Here is a 16,150-nt window from a genome sequence, read left to right as displayed (position 1 = left end):
TTCTTTGTTTTGGTCCATCAGTCAAAATTCTCTGATTCTAGTTAAATGTGAATAATTTCTAGTTTTTTTTACTCCTCTGTGATAGCAAACGGAATATCTTTGAGTTGTGGACAAAAACAAGACATTTGAGGATGCCATCTTGTGTTCTGGGAAAAACAGATCAACACTTTCACCATTTTCTGACATTTTAAAGACCAAACAACTAATCAGTTAATTGAGAAAATAATCAACAGATTAATCAGCACTGTGGAGGAAGGTCTGGCAAAGACTAGTTGCAGCCCTACTTAAAATAAGGTTTTGGTATTAGTTTACAGGAAATGCTTTTGTCCTTACTCTCAAACCCCCTTACCTTCTCCAGGGCTTCGAGCACGGCGGCCATCTGCTCGCGAGATAGCGTTGTAGAGAGCTTATTGATCAGGCCTTGCAGCGCCTGGTTCAATATAGTTGAGTCGAGGGGCTGATGTAACTGTTCCAGTAAGAGCCACACAGCTTCACTTGCTGCATTTGACACCAGAGTCACATTAGCGAGCCCGAACTGGGGATGCACTCTGGTTCCCCCTGTAGCGTTGTAGAGCTCCACCTGGAAGCGCTTCGGTGTGGGCAAGGATGAGGCAAGGTCCGGTGTGAGGTAAATGTCCAATGATGTGTTACGCTGGCCCACATTGAAGGTGAGACTACCCTCCTGTTTAGGAAAGTCCAAGCCTGCTTTAGCAGGCAGGATTATAGAGGGTCCGAGTACCTCTTCTCTGGCGAGCTCCTAGAGGAAAAACAGATATGTTTCGGGTTGGATGGAGTCATGTTAACCAGCACTGAGCGCACCCTCTTTGTATGAAAAATATATATATAATAAATATATAATAAATGTATAATTTTTTTTCCACTTATGCCTGCATACTGCTGTATACTCAAATTGCTATTTAAATCTTTTTGTTTATTAATTTGATTATATTTCTGTTTGATATTTCACTTTGTACTCAGGTCTCACTTGCAAATGAGATCTTGATCTCGATGCCATTTCCTGATTAAATAAAGTTCAATTGTTTTGCAAAACAAACCTACAAGATCAACACATACAATGAACCCACACAATGTAGAAACAAGGAAGTCAACAGATGTCAGACTACTTTAGAAGATTAAAAGCATATTTTTCATGATGCATTATAGTCTGCGTTCTATTAGCACATTTAGATAAGTGAAGTTGATGTTGGGAGAGCATAATGACAAGTTGGCTTTTACTATGCATCAAAACCTTTTGTCTCCCAATGTGCTTTAGTCTTGAGAGATGAAAGCACATGACCGGGTCATGTGTCTCAGCAAGGTTTTTGATTTTTGTTGAGTGCACTAGACTCTATATTACTTTGATCTCTAATATCAAAAGGTGTGAGTGCCTGCAAATACTTCATGCCTCTGAACTGCATGTAGCCAAGATATCTTTAATCATCAATGCCCGCAGATCAAAGAGGTGAAGAGAGGAAGAAACCTTTGTCATCACTAACATTAAAATAATCCATGACCAATTCTTAATACATCCATATAAACAGTATAACTAGTTAAAATGAAGATCACAATTAGAAGAAAAGAGAAATGATTACCATATGCAATGTAGTTGAATTTAGTATTTCTGCATTACAATTAAAATTGTTCTAAAGAAGTGTATTAATTGTAATGCCAAGATGGTATCATGAGTAAAAAACAGTCAGACTAAAGTTCAAGATTTCAGAGTACACGCCAATTTTTGTGCGTGACTGTACACATGACATCAAGTAATCACGTTTTTATAACTGGCCTAAATATTTACAGTGTTAGGAAAAAGACAAATTAGATCAGTATTCCATTAGATTTGGTTCTGCTGAAACTCTGGGTAAATCAGGTGAACATAGATAATCATTCAGGTTTTGCAATGATAAGGGACAATGTTAATTTCGTCTGCTAGTGATTGGTTAGAATCACGTTGGCCTTGGATAAAAATGAGATTTCATACTAAGCAGAATGACACCTCCGAGGCAAAGCTGCATGATCAAAAAGGGCTTAAAATAAATAAGATAAATAGCAGTTTTACACATAAATACAACCAATTACAAAAACTATTCCAACCATTTGCAAAGTGCATATTTGTTTGCATTTGTGCATATTTTACTGTGTGTATGTGCATATACATACTGTGTGTATTTGCTTATATTATTGCATGTGTGCCATCAGTAATGTATGCTTGTGCTAAACTCCTACGCTTGTTTGTAACTTACCAGTGTGCGATATTGTACAGACGTGACTAAAGCTGTGCTTGCTCTTCTGTAGACTTGGAGACGGAGCTTTGTGGTCGTCATGGTAGCGATGGGAAGTCTGTGACCCACGGCAAAGTACATGATGCCTTGTGGATCGTCGCTCTCGGCCATGGTGATGTTGGCAAAACGAGTTGTCTCGTTAATGGAAGCTCCAGCACCAACCTGATAAATCTCCACCAAGAACCACGCCTGCGTCTCTGGTTCCTACAGCAACACAGATGAGTTAGTTTTATTTTGTGCACCACAGCAATTCTTATGAATGCACAGATAAAGGAAATCTTTACCAAATTTGTAATTATCCTTATACTGTAGGATTGGGTGGATATTTAAGGTCAGCGAGATACTAGTCTGGATCAAATGAAGTACATTTCCAGGTTGCTGTTCTCAAACACTCTTTGCTTCGGGAAACAACAACAACTTTCAAGCTAGCAAGCTACATGCCGAAAATGGCAATTTTTTGAAAAAAAAATTGCAATAAGGCAGGCCAGCTTGGTTGGGGACATGCTTGGGATGTTTTTGGGCTGATTGATGAGATTTCTGTGGACAAAGTACACATGGCGCTATACTGGTAAAAGCCAAATGAGGTTTAACCATGTATCCAGCTAATTTAAATAGCTCATGTTACTGCATTGTGTGAACAATAAACTTCCTTTAATATTATATATGGAGATTTCTTTCACAAAAGTTGCTACCAGAGACTAGCGCCGCCCAAGACGATTGTGATTGGTTTAGAGAAATACAAACAACCAAGAGTGCTTTTTTTCTCCTATCCTGGAATGTATGTAGAGAGACTAGAAAGATGCCAACATACGGTAGCACTGTTTTCACCATCTCTCTCACCTCATCGTCCTGGACCTCCACAGTGAGAGCACAGATTATCTCTCCTCTCCTACACAGCACCCTTCCAGAGGTCTGCACCAGCTGTCTGGTCAGGTTGACTCCATTGTTGACCAGAGTTAGAAGTGCCTTGCTGAAGGTAACTCTCCAGAAGACCTGCAAATCCTCAAAGGCTCTAAACCGAGGGAGAAAAAACATTATTACTAACTATAAACAAGAAAACATCTCGTCAGCGAGGAGTTTTAACGTTAAAGGTTTTAAAGGTTAAAAAAAACTGTATTTTATTTGAATACCTGTTTTCCTGTCTCTGCAAGTAGAGAAGGGCAGTTCTGTTCTCTGAATCCTCATCTAGGACTTGACCCATCAGAGAATTAAGACTAAACCCTATAATGCCGTTTTGGAAGTCACTCCCTGGTGTGGAAAGAGAGAACATAACAGAAACAGAGATGGAGAGTACAAATTATTTCCTCATAACCTCACATATTACGTTGCAGGTCACACGTTATCAATCATACATGTAGAGTGATCAAAAAATCTGCCCACTCTAGTAATTATGTGAGACATGAGGACCAAAATAGCAGCTGGAGACTAATGGATCAGTGGCCAAATTCTAAACAAATGGCATTAATAAAAACGGAGAAGAACAGTGAATCACTCGTTGAGAAAACAACACGTCTGCGGGTCAATTTGATTAGACCCGAAAGACACACTTAGTGTTAGTCTGGTGCTATACACAGAAGACGAAAGAATCCATTCATACTAACAAATATGTTGCATCACTTTTATTTGCTAGAACACACTGCGAGCAAAACAGTAATATTTTGTCACTCTATAGCGGATTGAATCAAAGATATTTTTTATAAATATTTTACCAAGGATTGTGATCTTGGCAAATGCTCCAAAGCCTTGGTACGGTCTGTCTGTGATTTGCGCTCCTCCCTCTGGATCACTGAGGTAAATGAAGAATACTTCCTGTCCCTCGGGTTCAGAGTCATCCAGGATGTGGAGAACAACCTCTGTCTCGTTCTGACCAGCCTGAAAGGACACTATGGTGGACTCCAAGCGGAAGTCCTGTTCCTCCTTTGCAAGGGTCCCAACAGGATCCAGAGTGAAGGGGAGAGGTGTGGTACTTCCATCTGGATAAAAGTGCACAGTAACAACAAAACTTAAAAGCAAAAACTGTAAACATCTCAGTAAATTATAATTTAATATCCCACAATGGAGCGCAATTATGGAACCCACAGCAGTTCTAGGCCAATGCCATTGGCATGGCTTTCAAATGTGGGCACAGTAGTATATCTTGTTGATTCCTTCGTGCAATGTACTCTGCTTCTGTAGCATTGAGTGACAGCGGCAGGTAAATAAACTCACGTGACTGTCATGTTAACAGCTTTCTTGGTAGCAATGGTAATATCACTCCGCCGCTGCTGTAGCATATGCTACCAACTGCAGGAAACAAAGTATAGCTCTTGCAATGCAATGCAAGGTTAGTTTTATTTTGAACATGAATCTATCAAAAGACGTTTACACTGGTAGTTTGGCGTTATAATTGAGTTGCCTCTGATGTTGAATTGTGCTATCCTAGCACCAACAAACCTGCAACTGGAAGGACTGGATGAAAAGTGAACTGAACTCTGCTGTTGTCCTTTCTTAGAGGTGATTTGAGATCTGATTCCTCAGATGAACGCATCACTCAAGCTACTGCGTGTGAAAGTTGCCGTACTACACCATATTGTAAGCATAGACATGCTGATGAATCCAGAGAGTTCTGTGGAGCTAATAGGCTTCTTTTTTTTTTTTAAACCAATTTGGCAAAGAATGTGGCCTGTTTGGCTCATCTGAAAGAGCATGTGCAAATTTTAATAGGTCGACGTTTATGCCTCAAAGCAGAGGTCCAGGGTTCAAGTCTGACCTGTGACGATTTTCTGCATGTCTTCCGCCTTTTTCTCCCCTTTCACGCCAAGCTGTTATGTCAATTAAAGGTGTAAATGCCCCCCAAAAAATCTAAAAATAATAATAATTTAGCAAAGGCTTGAATGTAACGTTCCATAATAAAAATTAGTTATATAATATAGCTTTAAATAAGTGCTACGAAACAAACACCCACCTCCGTATGCTTGGACCCGAACCCTCACAGCCCCAGCCACACTGTCAGATCTGCGCACCCTCAGAAGCACCCGTCGATCCTGTTGGCTCTCCTCATCCCTGTCTTCAGGTACTTGGACCAATCCGGGACCAATACTCAGCACTCCTCCAGTTACATCACTAGCTAGGATGGTGACAGCGGCCACACTGTGCCGACGGTTGAGGCGAGGAGACGTATCTGCCCAAGCTAAATCTTTAGCAAGGACTTGAACATCTGTAAGGTTGACGTGAAAGTACTCATCGGCCTCTGAAAGGGAGTCGTCAAGAATTGAAAGGTGAAAGGAAGCGTTGGTTTGGCCAGGTGAGTCAAAGATTAAATGGCCGTCTGGAACTGCAATAAAGTCCTCTCCTGCTGTTGCGCTGCCTGCTATTGTTTTATAGGCCAGGCGGGTGCTGTTGCTACGAGAACCGTAGAGTCTCTGAACATAAAGTGTGATGGTCTGGATGTCCTCTGCAATGACCAGCTGGCGAGAATCAGGGGCAAACTGGTAAATTCCCAATGGCTCCACTTCTGCCACAGTAAATCCTGACCTGTGCAGGGAGACAGACAGGGAGGCTACATTTTAAATACAGTAGACAAATATGCAAATTGTATTTTAGTCCGGATTAACGGAGGGACATTTTCAGGATAAAGCCTGACATTTGGCGCGTTCCCACATCTTTGAGCTACCAAGCTACATGCTAAAAATGGCAAGTTTTGAAGAATAATTAGATTGTGCAACAAGGCAAGCCGGCTTGGTTCTTTCAGGGAACGCTTGTAAAGATATTTTGGACGTAAAGACGATTTGGGACCGATTGGTTGGATTGCTGTGCATGAAGCCGACACGGTAATACACTAAGGGCAAATTATGCTTAACCATGTACCCAGCTGATTTAAACAGCTACCGTTTTGTGGAAACAGTTAACTTCATTTAACTTCATCTAATGTGGCGTTTTCTTTTTTAGGGTGTAAAGGCCCCAACAAAACAAGTTCCTTCCTGAGACTATCTGGCAGAGCCACCAATGCTACATCTGGAGCATTGCACAAAACGATTGTGATTGATTTAAAGAAATGCAAACAACCCAGAGCGTTTTTTTCTCCTATCCCAGAATGTATGTGTAGTGTAGCCAGACATTACTGCACTGTGCTGTGGACATAGGTGTAGCAATGTGAGACTAATTGTATTCATGATTGAAATGGTAATGTTACTAAATGGCCTCCTCTGGTGTTAGAATAATAAGCAAAGAATATTGAAGGAGTACATCCTAAAAATGGGAACATAATAAACTCAGATGAACTGTAGAATAAAAAGCCACCTGTATGATATGCTCCTCCTCTCTACCTAATTACTCGAACATACAGCAGCTTTCCAAGTTGACGTGGATCTACTCTACCACAACTTGAAACTGCTGTGAAACCATCACCTGAGCTTGACAGGACTGGCTGCAGGAGTGCTGGAGGGAGCAGCAGTGAGGTGTATAGCATATGAAGCCGGCTCAGATGGATCAGCGACCGCTGTCAGCGATATGGCTTTCGTCTTCTCTCCATGGGCCAGGGTTAGTGAGCCTGAATATGAGGAAAGGAGCACATTACCAACATTAAGAACAAAGGCTGTCATTAGTCCATGATGGTTTTTGGTATCACCCTGAACACCAGATTGTAAGTCTGTGGTCTACACAGTATATATTCTTATATTCTTTGAGCATAGTTCATCCTTTTAGAGATAAAAAGCTCAGATTGGTTCACTGCTGTCCAGGTATGACTACATTTGTATTCCTGATTAATAAAACTGAAAGTCCTACAGTACTCAATATTTAAATATGCAAAACAATCAAGTATTAAATGACTGACTGTTCAATAATACTTAACAATGTAAGCTGTTTAAGATGATGTGTGAGTCTACACAGCTATAATTCAGCTTTTCAGATATCATTCCCTCCCTGGGGGTTTTACCTGAGCTTGGGATGATAGCTCCCAGTCTGAGCCCCGGTGGAGCCTGTCCTGAAGGATACCCAGCTTTCCACTGCACCCTGATGTCCCCAAACAGCCCCTTTCGTGTCACCTTTGCTTCACATGTTCCTGTTTCAATACTTGAAACCTGCAGAGCCAGAGAGGCAAAGCCAACCTGCACAACATATGTGAGAGAAGACAGTTAATAATGCTGTTATATTGTTGCCTCCTTTTTCATTAAACCTGGTAAATTAATCAATTTAAAATGCTTAATGTTTACTACTGTCTCTTACAGCAAGGCTATGCATAAATAAATAAAATTAAAGAGGGGAGTATAACATCATCTGTAAAATATTGGGATGTAAAATATTATCTTGCTTATTGAAAGTTTTGTCATGAAACAGCAAGCTAAATGAGTTAGCTCTGCTCTGTTACTCGGACCTTTCAAATGTCTTGACAAAGAAACAGGTGAGAGCTAACAGTCCAAGACTCCCCACTAACTCCGTTATAGCGGTAATATTAAGTTTAAAAGACATTGACGTGAGAGGCAAGAGACTCCAGAGACATAGGGTGTGATAGGTCTTAGTTTGTTTTCGGGTGCCTGAGAAACGGATGTATTTTAATCAACACGGAGATCTCCAGCAGAGATGTGAGCGACACAGTGAGTATACACCTCCAGAAGAAACACACACCCTAGTAGGGCTGCAACTAACGATTATTTTCATTGTTGATTCATCTGTTGATATATTTTTAAGTTGTTTGATCTATAAAATCTCAGAAAGTGGTGAAAAATGTTGTTCAAGGCAAGATGACGTCCTCAATAATGTCTTGGTTTGCCTACAACTCAAAGATATTCAGTTTACTAGTCACAGAGGAGTGAAGAAACTAGCTAGAATCGGAATGCTTTTGTGCAACAAGGTAGTAAGTCTTGCATCATGAGTGCCCTGCAGAGGCGACACTTAAAAAAAAAGAGTTTCTCTCTTGTAGATGAACCATATATCAACAAACACCCAACGCCACAAATCACCTCTGAGCTGGCAGCTTCCTCGGGCACAGTCACCGTAGCAACGTTAGCATCATGAAGGAGGCGAGGCAGAGGGCCGAGGATAGGACTGACTAGTCTGACATCAGTCAGCTCTGCCGTGAAGCTCTCACCTACTGTCAGAAACAACTACAGAGAGAAAAACAGGTGTTAAACTGGTGCTTAAAAACAATATAAACTATATTATTAAAAAAAAAGGTTTCTTTAATTCCCTGCACAAGCATAATCATCTCTTACCTGACTGCTGATGGGCACAGTGATAGAACTGAAGCTCTGTCCCTCTATAAAGAACAGTCGTCCTTTAGCTTGTCCTCCCAGTATCACCTCGATGTCCATCACTTCATCTATCCCTCCACTGATCCTATAGCCCACGCTAGTATTGCCGAACAGCCCGGCAAGCCGTGTTACATTCAAAACCAGAGCTCTGGTGAACTCAGACTCTGCTCTTACTACCAGAATGACCTGTTGTTTAGGGTTCATGGAAAAGACACCGTGCGGCTCATCGTTAGCACGCACCCTAAGGGTCAGAGAGGAAGATTCAATTCAAGTTAAATCAGTTTTAAACTTTAAACCTAAACGTCGACATATGCTATTGGTATTACAGAACCGTCATGACAAACCTGATGCGCGTCCTGATGAGGTTTGGGTTGGCGTCCAGAGTGGCACCACCCTCTACAGCCTTGAGCTGGACAACGTAGAGCTCTTCTAGCTCTGGTACTGTGTCAGGCATCAGGCTGAGGATGATTTCTGCCTCCCTTTGGCCTTCCTGGATCATCACTGAGCCAGCTAAGGCTAGGAAGTCCCCTCCTATATCTGAGTCACTCTGTAACTGCCAATGCACCTGGTTTGAGAGAGGGTAGGGTTGTGTTTACTTTTTTAATAGTGGCCAAAAATAACTAAATCCAGCTAGTTTAAGCACTGATATTGGATATGATGGATAGAATAAATGTATATTGATGTAATATTACCGTGATGTTCCCCATGACACCCTCTCTGCGTGTAATGAACAGGGAGATGTTGAAGGGGCCCTCTGTTTCTGTGGATTCATTGTAGACACGCTCTCGGAGAGCATCCTCAGTGAACTGGACTATACCATTTGGGTCACCAAATTTCCCTATCTGGAAGAAAAAAACGTTAGGATAGAATAGGGGTGAGACGGGTTCTAATGGTACGTGTCCATTGTCAGCGTCATTTTTGTCTTTCCCATTCATTTCTATGGGAGCTGCTATGCAATGCATTCTGGTGGCACTGTGGGGACGTCGAGTCACCGCTCCACATTTACAGAAAGTGGAATCTAAGCAACTTCATGCAAATGAGGAGTGGCCGGCTCGGCTCGACGCCTCTCAAAAGCTAACACAAATCTTTCAAACTGACCGTTGTTGATCTGTAATGAAGACAGATACAGCCACTGCATGGCTTATTTGGCGCTTAAAATGTTTTAAGAAAAACATTTTGGTGAACTATTTTTGTAAAATAACAGTATTCCAAACGAGCTGCCATTATTGTCTGTTTTGAAATCAGGGAGCAGACAGTCCCACGTGACACGTTCGTCCAATCAGGTGCAGCCATTGAGCTTGTATGAGGCTGCAGTCAGTTGTATTTGCTTGTCAGTGATCAGGGAAAAGAAACTGATAACTGCTGGTGGCAAGCCCACTAACTTGCCATAATGGTAAAACCCTTTGTGAGACAACGCCTATATGGACATGAACCATAAGGATTAGATTTTCTTTAAGCAAAAAGTGCTGGCAATACTTCTTAAATCTTACATGATTTATGATGAAGATATTAACCTTGTAGGCATTACACAATGAAGTACCTTTAGCGTTATGGCCCCTGCCTGAGGATCGACATCCACCTCTCCAGACACAACGCTGAGCTCTATAACAAAGCTCTCTTCCACCTCCACTTCCCCATGGGGGAGAATCCGCAGCTCTATGTTGCGTGTACTTTCCTCTCCATCCCTAAAGAAGAAGGAGCCATTCACAGGCTCTCTAATGTCTGTATTGGATGGAGGAAGGACCTCTTTGCTGTTAGGGCCACGGATGATCCAAGCAACCTGTCAAAAAGGTAAAACGAAGTTGAAATTAGTTGGTGCCGGTGAGTAAACTGCAAGCAACCGTTGCTGAGAGAACTGAAGTGATGTCTTTTTCTTTTGTTGCTCATACCGTTGCATTGCCCACTAGGCCTCCTGCTCGCTCCAAAACAAGGCTGAGTTTGAGAGTGGAGTTAGGATTGACCACAGAGATTAGGCTCTCGTTGAGGAAACGGACCACCCCACTTGGAGAGTCACTCTTGGCAATGGTTATGCGAGCCACTTTTGGAGAGCCTAGAACTGCTCCCCCTGTAGCTCCAACCAGCAGGACCTCAAATATCTCTGCAGATTCACTGGGGGAGATCATTTCAGTGTTGGAATAAAAGAAGAAGAAAGAACACCTTTCTATAAATCGTGGCAGCTTTATCTACAGTATGTAGGGTCATCACTGACATCACCATAGGGATGTGATCATGTAGCCAGAAGGATAAAACGCTGTGTTAGTAGAGTCTCTCTTTGTCTTTCAGTCTGTGCACTAATTTCTTATTTATGTTATTTATTATAATTGTATTAAAGATATATGTATCTATTTATTTATTATTATTTTATATTATTACTTTTTATGGTTATTATTATTACAAATATTCTGAGGCAAGGAAATGGGTATCTTTGCTGTTTTGTCTTCCAAAATTTGTTAATGTTAAAAAATAATCTCAAAATAAAAGTATTAAAGAATCAATTAATGTCTCATTACTTATGGTCTTGAATATTTTAAGGTATTGAATTGTGTGACCCGCTGAGTTCCAGTTACTTTTTTGATCTACAATTTAACTTTTATTTTCCAAGTTAAGATTTAGTACAATGATGTGGCTAGCCCAGAAATTTAAAATGTAAAAACTTTGGGGATTGAGCTAGACATTTATTTCAATTCTTTTTTTAAAGTCTTCTCTCACCTGTCCAGGTCATCTATAATAGTGACGTTGATGTAGCTGGTATTCTGGCCATGGACAAACGTCACTGAGCCATTATTCAGGATGTAGTCGAGGGCAGGGGTTGCACTTAGGCCTCTGGAAGTGAACTGAGCTGAGACCAGTCCATATGAGCCCACTCTCCTCACCACAGTGATCAACACAGTACCCACATGCTCTTCAACTGTGAGAAAGAAAAAAGATTTTACATTTGGTAAATCATCAGATTTTAACCCTTTGAGATCACAAACGTTAGGGGTGTTTGCTCTTTTGCAGTTACTGCTCCGAGACTTTAGAACAGGTTACCTTCTGCTTTCCACACTGTTACAGGCGTAGCGCTTTAAATATTTTACCTCAAAACGTATTCATTCTGAATGGCTTTTTAATACACGGTAGCGCTTTCTTCCTCTTGTTTTTTGTGTAACCTTTTTCAGATTTGACTATATGTTGTATGTTATGTTTTATTCTTGATCCTTAATGTAAAGCATTGTGGATACCTGCTGATTGCCACAAAGGGCTATGATGAATGTTGATTGACTGACCTTTAAACATCTTTATATTAAATGGTGTCTGCTTCTAATTCTATTTGTGTGTTTGACCCGCTTGAACAATTCACATTTAACAAAATACATTTCAAGTTGCCCCTGTTTTGACTCCCACCTGTAACGTTGACATAATCCTGCCTGAACTCCAGGATACCCTCAGCATTGTCATTCTTCAGTATGACAACAGCAAGAGAAGAGATGTTGCCCACAGCTGGAGGCTGGTCCCGCCGGAGGCCCGACTCCCTCACGGTGTAGTCCATAGCACTGACCACCAGAGGGAAACACAGAATACAAAAGTCACTGGCATGAAATCCCATCAACACAGTATTTTGACTAAATGATGTCTCTTCCATGCCGATTTTATGAATAGGTATTACCCTCCACCCTTGATTGCCACATCCTTTTTTGAACAACAACTCTCCAACAGTTAAAGCTATTATACACATTCCAACCAACAACACCTGTTAACCTACTCAAATTCATGAAATTATTTAGTATTTAGTTTGAACTACTGCACTCGGGCAGATGTTTCAGGACAACTAAAACTCGGACAAAAAGACTCTTGAACACTTTTTATCCAAAAGCCATAACTGCACTTAATGCTACTTGAGTATAATGGATGAATGGTGCAGTGAATGTCATGTATTGTGCGTTTGTGTTTTTACTTATTTTTTCTACTATCTACTTTTAGAGTCTCTTTTATAGTTATTTACCCTCATTTACATTTAGTTTAGCACTTTTGCTGATGTTTACACTGAAAGGACTGCGTCGTCATTGTACGTGTACAATGACAATAAATACAATTATTTACCTGACATTGACTAGCTCCACTGTAGTGATGTTGAGGAAGAACATCTCCGGACCCTCTGGAAGACTGTCATCCTGGATATGAAGTGTGACTTTTTGTGAGGTCTGGCCTGGGGTAAAAAGTAGTCGTCCTGAAGCTGAAGCAAAATCCACTCCACTGACTGCTGTGTTGCCTGAGGTCTCATAGGTTACCCACACACTGTCCCGACTGCCCATGGAGCGATTAACTGTCACATTAACCTGCAGCGGTAGAAGACAAAAAAATCATCTGGGTTAGGTTTGCAGTAGTCTCGCAGTGCCAGACCTTCCTCCACAGTGCTGCACAGGGGGTCTGGCTAGTTTGCAGAACATTCCAGGAAAAGAGAAAAACCTGCTCTGGTTTAGTGGCATTTCTTCAAACCAATCACAAGCGTCTAGGTTGTTTTGTCTGGATTTACCCCGCAAAATTCTGAGGAGCAATTAAACATGGTCCTCAGAAATCAGCCGGAGTTTAGAACGCCAACACAAACAAAGCGGAAAGTGGGACATCCAGCTGAATTTCTGCTGTCACCGGAGCAAACCCAGAAGTAGAACGTCGTGGATATACTGTGCATACACAACCTCCTTTGTTAAGGCTCCTCCATCATATAGCCGTCACTTTGTTTAATACAGTGTGTGTGTGTGTGTGTGTGTGTGTGTGTGTGTGTGTGTGTGTGTGTGTGTGAGAATTTGTGTGGTCGCATTTTTATGTCTTATTTGTTCTTGTTGATTATCTTGTTGCGTATCCCTATTTCTATTCATGCTTTGTTTTATTGTGTATGCTGTATAGCATGTTTGCTTTATGTGTAATGAAAGGTTCTATATAAATAAAATTGACATTGACATGTTGTAGAGCTCACCATTCCCTCTTCCTCTGATGCCATGATCTGGTTGTGGGTGAAGGAGAACACGCCATAGGGGTTGTCGCTGGCTGCCATGATAATCTTGGCATGCTTGGCTCCGGGACTGATTTCCACTCCAGGGGTGGCGGAGGTCAGAGTGAGCTGGTACTCACGGCGCTCTTCAGGAAGATCATCATCCAGGGCCTGCCATTGTGAAACATATGCCCGTAGAAAGACTTTATTATTATGCATTTTTGGTCCGCAAGTGTATTTTGCAGTGCACAATATTTGGAGTAGTCTGTGAACTCTACAAACTATGTTATTCAGTATACCTTCAGAATAATGGCGGCAACAGACTGTCTGTCTCTCATTGTCACAGTTCCAGAGATTGCTTCAAACTCAGAGACCACAGCTGGAGTGATGCTCCAGAATACCTGGATCTCTCCAAACACACCTGGCCCTCGCACAAGGCTGGGGGGTTCACACAAATATACACAAGGATTTTCAATTTACATTTTTTATTATTAAACCCACTGTAAAAATGGACGAAGCTTCCAGGTCTAAAAAGTGAAGCCAATGTTGACGTACCATGAACGCTATCTATTTTTTGTGACTCCACTGCTTGCAAAAACCAGTCTATAAGAAAATGAGCCTCCTTCTCACTTATTTTAATAGCTCAGTAAACACTTTCATAATGAGTTTATGGCCTCAATCCCTAGTTTGAAGTCTTCCTCAATACAGCATGATGCTCATTTTGTTAATTATCTATCTTATTTATTTGAAATGGCTAAAACCGTTACACATTCCTTATATTTAATACAATACATTAATTATGTTCAAAATGACAAATGTCACATGGTCCACAAACCAACTGGTGACGTCTTTGCTGCTATGTCCACTATTTTTATAGTCTATGTTATTAAATGGAGGCAGTGATATTGACTGTAAAGCTCTCTCTTGTTTGTCTTCCCAGGTCAGGGATACAGTTTGATGTTAACTCACCTGACCACCGCACTCCCATTGTAATCTCCCTGAGGTTCTCCAATGAGGATGTTTCTGGAGAACTCTTGTATTCCAACTATCCCCAAGGCGGCCTTGTCTGCTTGGATAGTGACAGTGGCCATGCCTAGAGGGGAACGTGGAGGGACCAGGGTATGGTCCTTGCATCAATAAATGAAAAATGCTGAAAATATTGTAAACTATACATTCAACGGATGCACTGGTTGGGTTAGTTTTTTTCCCTAAATACTGACCTTTTAAGGGGTCGATGACAGCACCACTCCCAGCCGGAAACAGCCGGACAGTGAAATGCTCATCTCCTTCCAGTGCAGTGTCAGCGAGGGCTCTAATCACAAACGTCTTCATAGAGTCAGTCTGGAAAGTATGATAAGCATAGCAGACTTCATGAATAAAAATAATATTAAAATAATTATCTTTATTGATAGTGCACTTCTTCAAAATCCACATCACAAAGTCCTTCACACAACAGCAAAATAAAACCGACCAGTCATAAAAACATCAGGTTTTTAAAACCTGTAACCTGTAAAAACTAAAAACTGTATAGTGTAGGTAAGAACAGTGATGACATGCATCAAAGGGCAGCAGGTTGATAGCGAACCCACGGCCGGTGCGTCGAGGACTGAGCCTCTGTATATGGGTGCGCGCTCTACCAGGTGTGCTACCAAGGTGCCCAGGGAAAACATTTTTTAAAAGAAATAAAAGACAGTTCAAGGAGGTTGAAGATCAAATACAATCAGAAACGTAATGTACTTTGTAGCACATGAAGATAAAAAAACGTAGTATTGTTTAATATTTTTATTACAAGATGTGGTGGGACCGTACCACCACCCCTTTACTACTGTACCCCGGTGAAGACAAGAGTTCCATTGAAAGGTGAGAGGTCATCTTTAGCCTGGTCCTCCAGCTGCCACTGCAATGTCACTGCCCCCTCGCCGCCCGCACTGCGCAGCACTGCTAGTGTTGCCATGGCAGCAGGATCATCCACAAACTCTGGCTCGCTGACAGCAACCTAAGAGGGGATGGAATAAGATGACCATTTGTGATAATGAAAAAGTTAAATAAATAAAAAATGAATCCTACTAAGTTGAGGATCACTTTTAGATGATGTTTAGTATGTATAGATTAGGTAAGTTTGTTTAAAAGCTGTGGTAAGTAGTTTACTTTTGGCGTTGTTGGGCAAAAATTTGCTAATTATTTTTATAGCATACTGTAATTGAAGTTGTATGAGAGAATCTAGATGTTGGCACCTCCTCCTGGCTGTATTTGGGCTTTTGAAAATCCAGCTGTCACGGAAAACTTTGGTGAATCACAGGTCATTTAGAGAGAGAGAGAGAGAGAGAGAGAGAGAGAGAGAGAGAGAGAGAGAGTGAGCGACAGAGAGAGAGTGAGAGAGAGAGTGAGAGAGAGAGAGAGAGAGAGAGTGTCTTCTTTCTGTTCTGCATGCATTGCCCGTGCGACAAAGATGGTAGTGGGAGAGCTGCAGCAAGAGGTCTCACTCTTTTTCAAATCCTGGTGTTTTTTTTGCATTCTACCCACCACAGCTAACAGATAACATCTTTATTTCAAGAAGAAGTATCATGTCTTCCAAGAAAGATGTAATACTTTCTGATATCTCTTTATTTACTTGTAATTGCTTTAGATAACTGTTTCTTCTTCTACATCCTAATCATCCTAATTCATCT

At 41.2% G+C, this 16,150-nt stretch overlaps 1 protein-coding gene across 3 annotated transcripts in view; it reads right to left on the bottom strand.

Annotated features, from left to right (window-relative positions):
* The window catches only part of adgrv1 (adhesion G protein-coupled receptor V1), a 147,265-nt gene that overhangs the window by 64,253 nt on the left and 66,862 nt on the right, over positions 1-16,150 (bottom strand). For all 3 annotated transcript variants that reach the window (XM_034871234.1, XM_034871235.1, XM_034871236.1), the window contains 22 exons: positions 15,313-15,477; positions 14,702-14,822; positions 14,451-14,574; positions 13,781-13,919; positions 13,467-13,652; positions 12,593-12,828; positions 11,897-12,045; positions 11,222-11,420; positions 10,402-10,621; positions 10,053-10,292; positions 9,205-9,354; positions 8,857-9,077; positions 8,474-8,753; positions 8,222-8,365; positions 7,198-7,369; positions 6,669-6,810; positions 5,227-5,795; positions 3,992-4,255; positions 3,413-3,530; positions 3,123-3,294; positions 2,244-2,486; positions 350-757 (listed from right to left, as the gene is read on the bottom strand). In XM_034871234.1, the coding sequence (XP_034727125.1) occupies positions 350-757; positions 2,244-2,486; positions 3,123-3,294; positions 3,413-3,530; positions 3,992-4,255; positions 5,227-5,795; positions 6,669-6,810; positions 7,198-7,369; positions 8,222-8,365; positions 8,474-8,753; positions 8,857-9,077; positions 9,205-9,354; positions 10,053-10,292; positions 10,402-10,621; positions 11,222-11,420; positions 11,897-12,045; positions 12,593-12,828; positions 13,467-13,652; positions 13,781-13,919; positions 14,451-14,574; positions 14,702-14,822; positions 15,313-15,477 (4,662 nt within the window). The remainder of the gene's footprint in view (positions 1-349; positions 758-2,243; positions 2,487-3,122; positions 3,295-3,412; positions 3,531-3,991; positions 4,256-5,226; positions 5,796-6,668; positions 6,811-7,197; positions 7,370-8,221; positions 8,366-8,473; positions 8,754-8,856; positions 9,078-9,204; positions 9,355-10,052; positions 10,293-10,401; positions 10,622-11,221; positions 11,421-11,896; positions 12,046-12,592; positions 12,829-13,466; positions 13,653-13,780; positions 13,920-14,450; positions 14,575-14,701; positions 14,823-15,312; positions 15,478-16,150) is intronic.

This window comes from Etheostoma cragini, chromosome 5, assembly GCF_013103735.1.
Source record: "Etheostoma cragini isolate CJK2018 chromosome 5, CSU_Ecrag_1.0, whole genome shotgun sequence".
NCBI lineage: Eukaryota > Metazoa > Chordata > Actinopteri > Perciformes > Percidae > Etheostoma > Etheostoma cragini.
The sequence above is the reverse complement of the archived record's forward strand: the minus strand, read 5'-3'. Positions and strand labels throughout refer to the sequence as shown.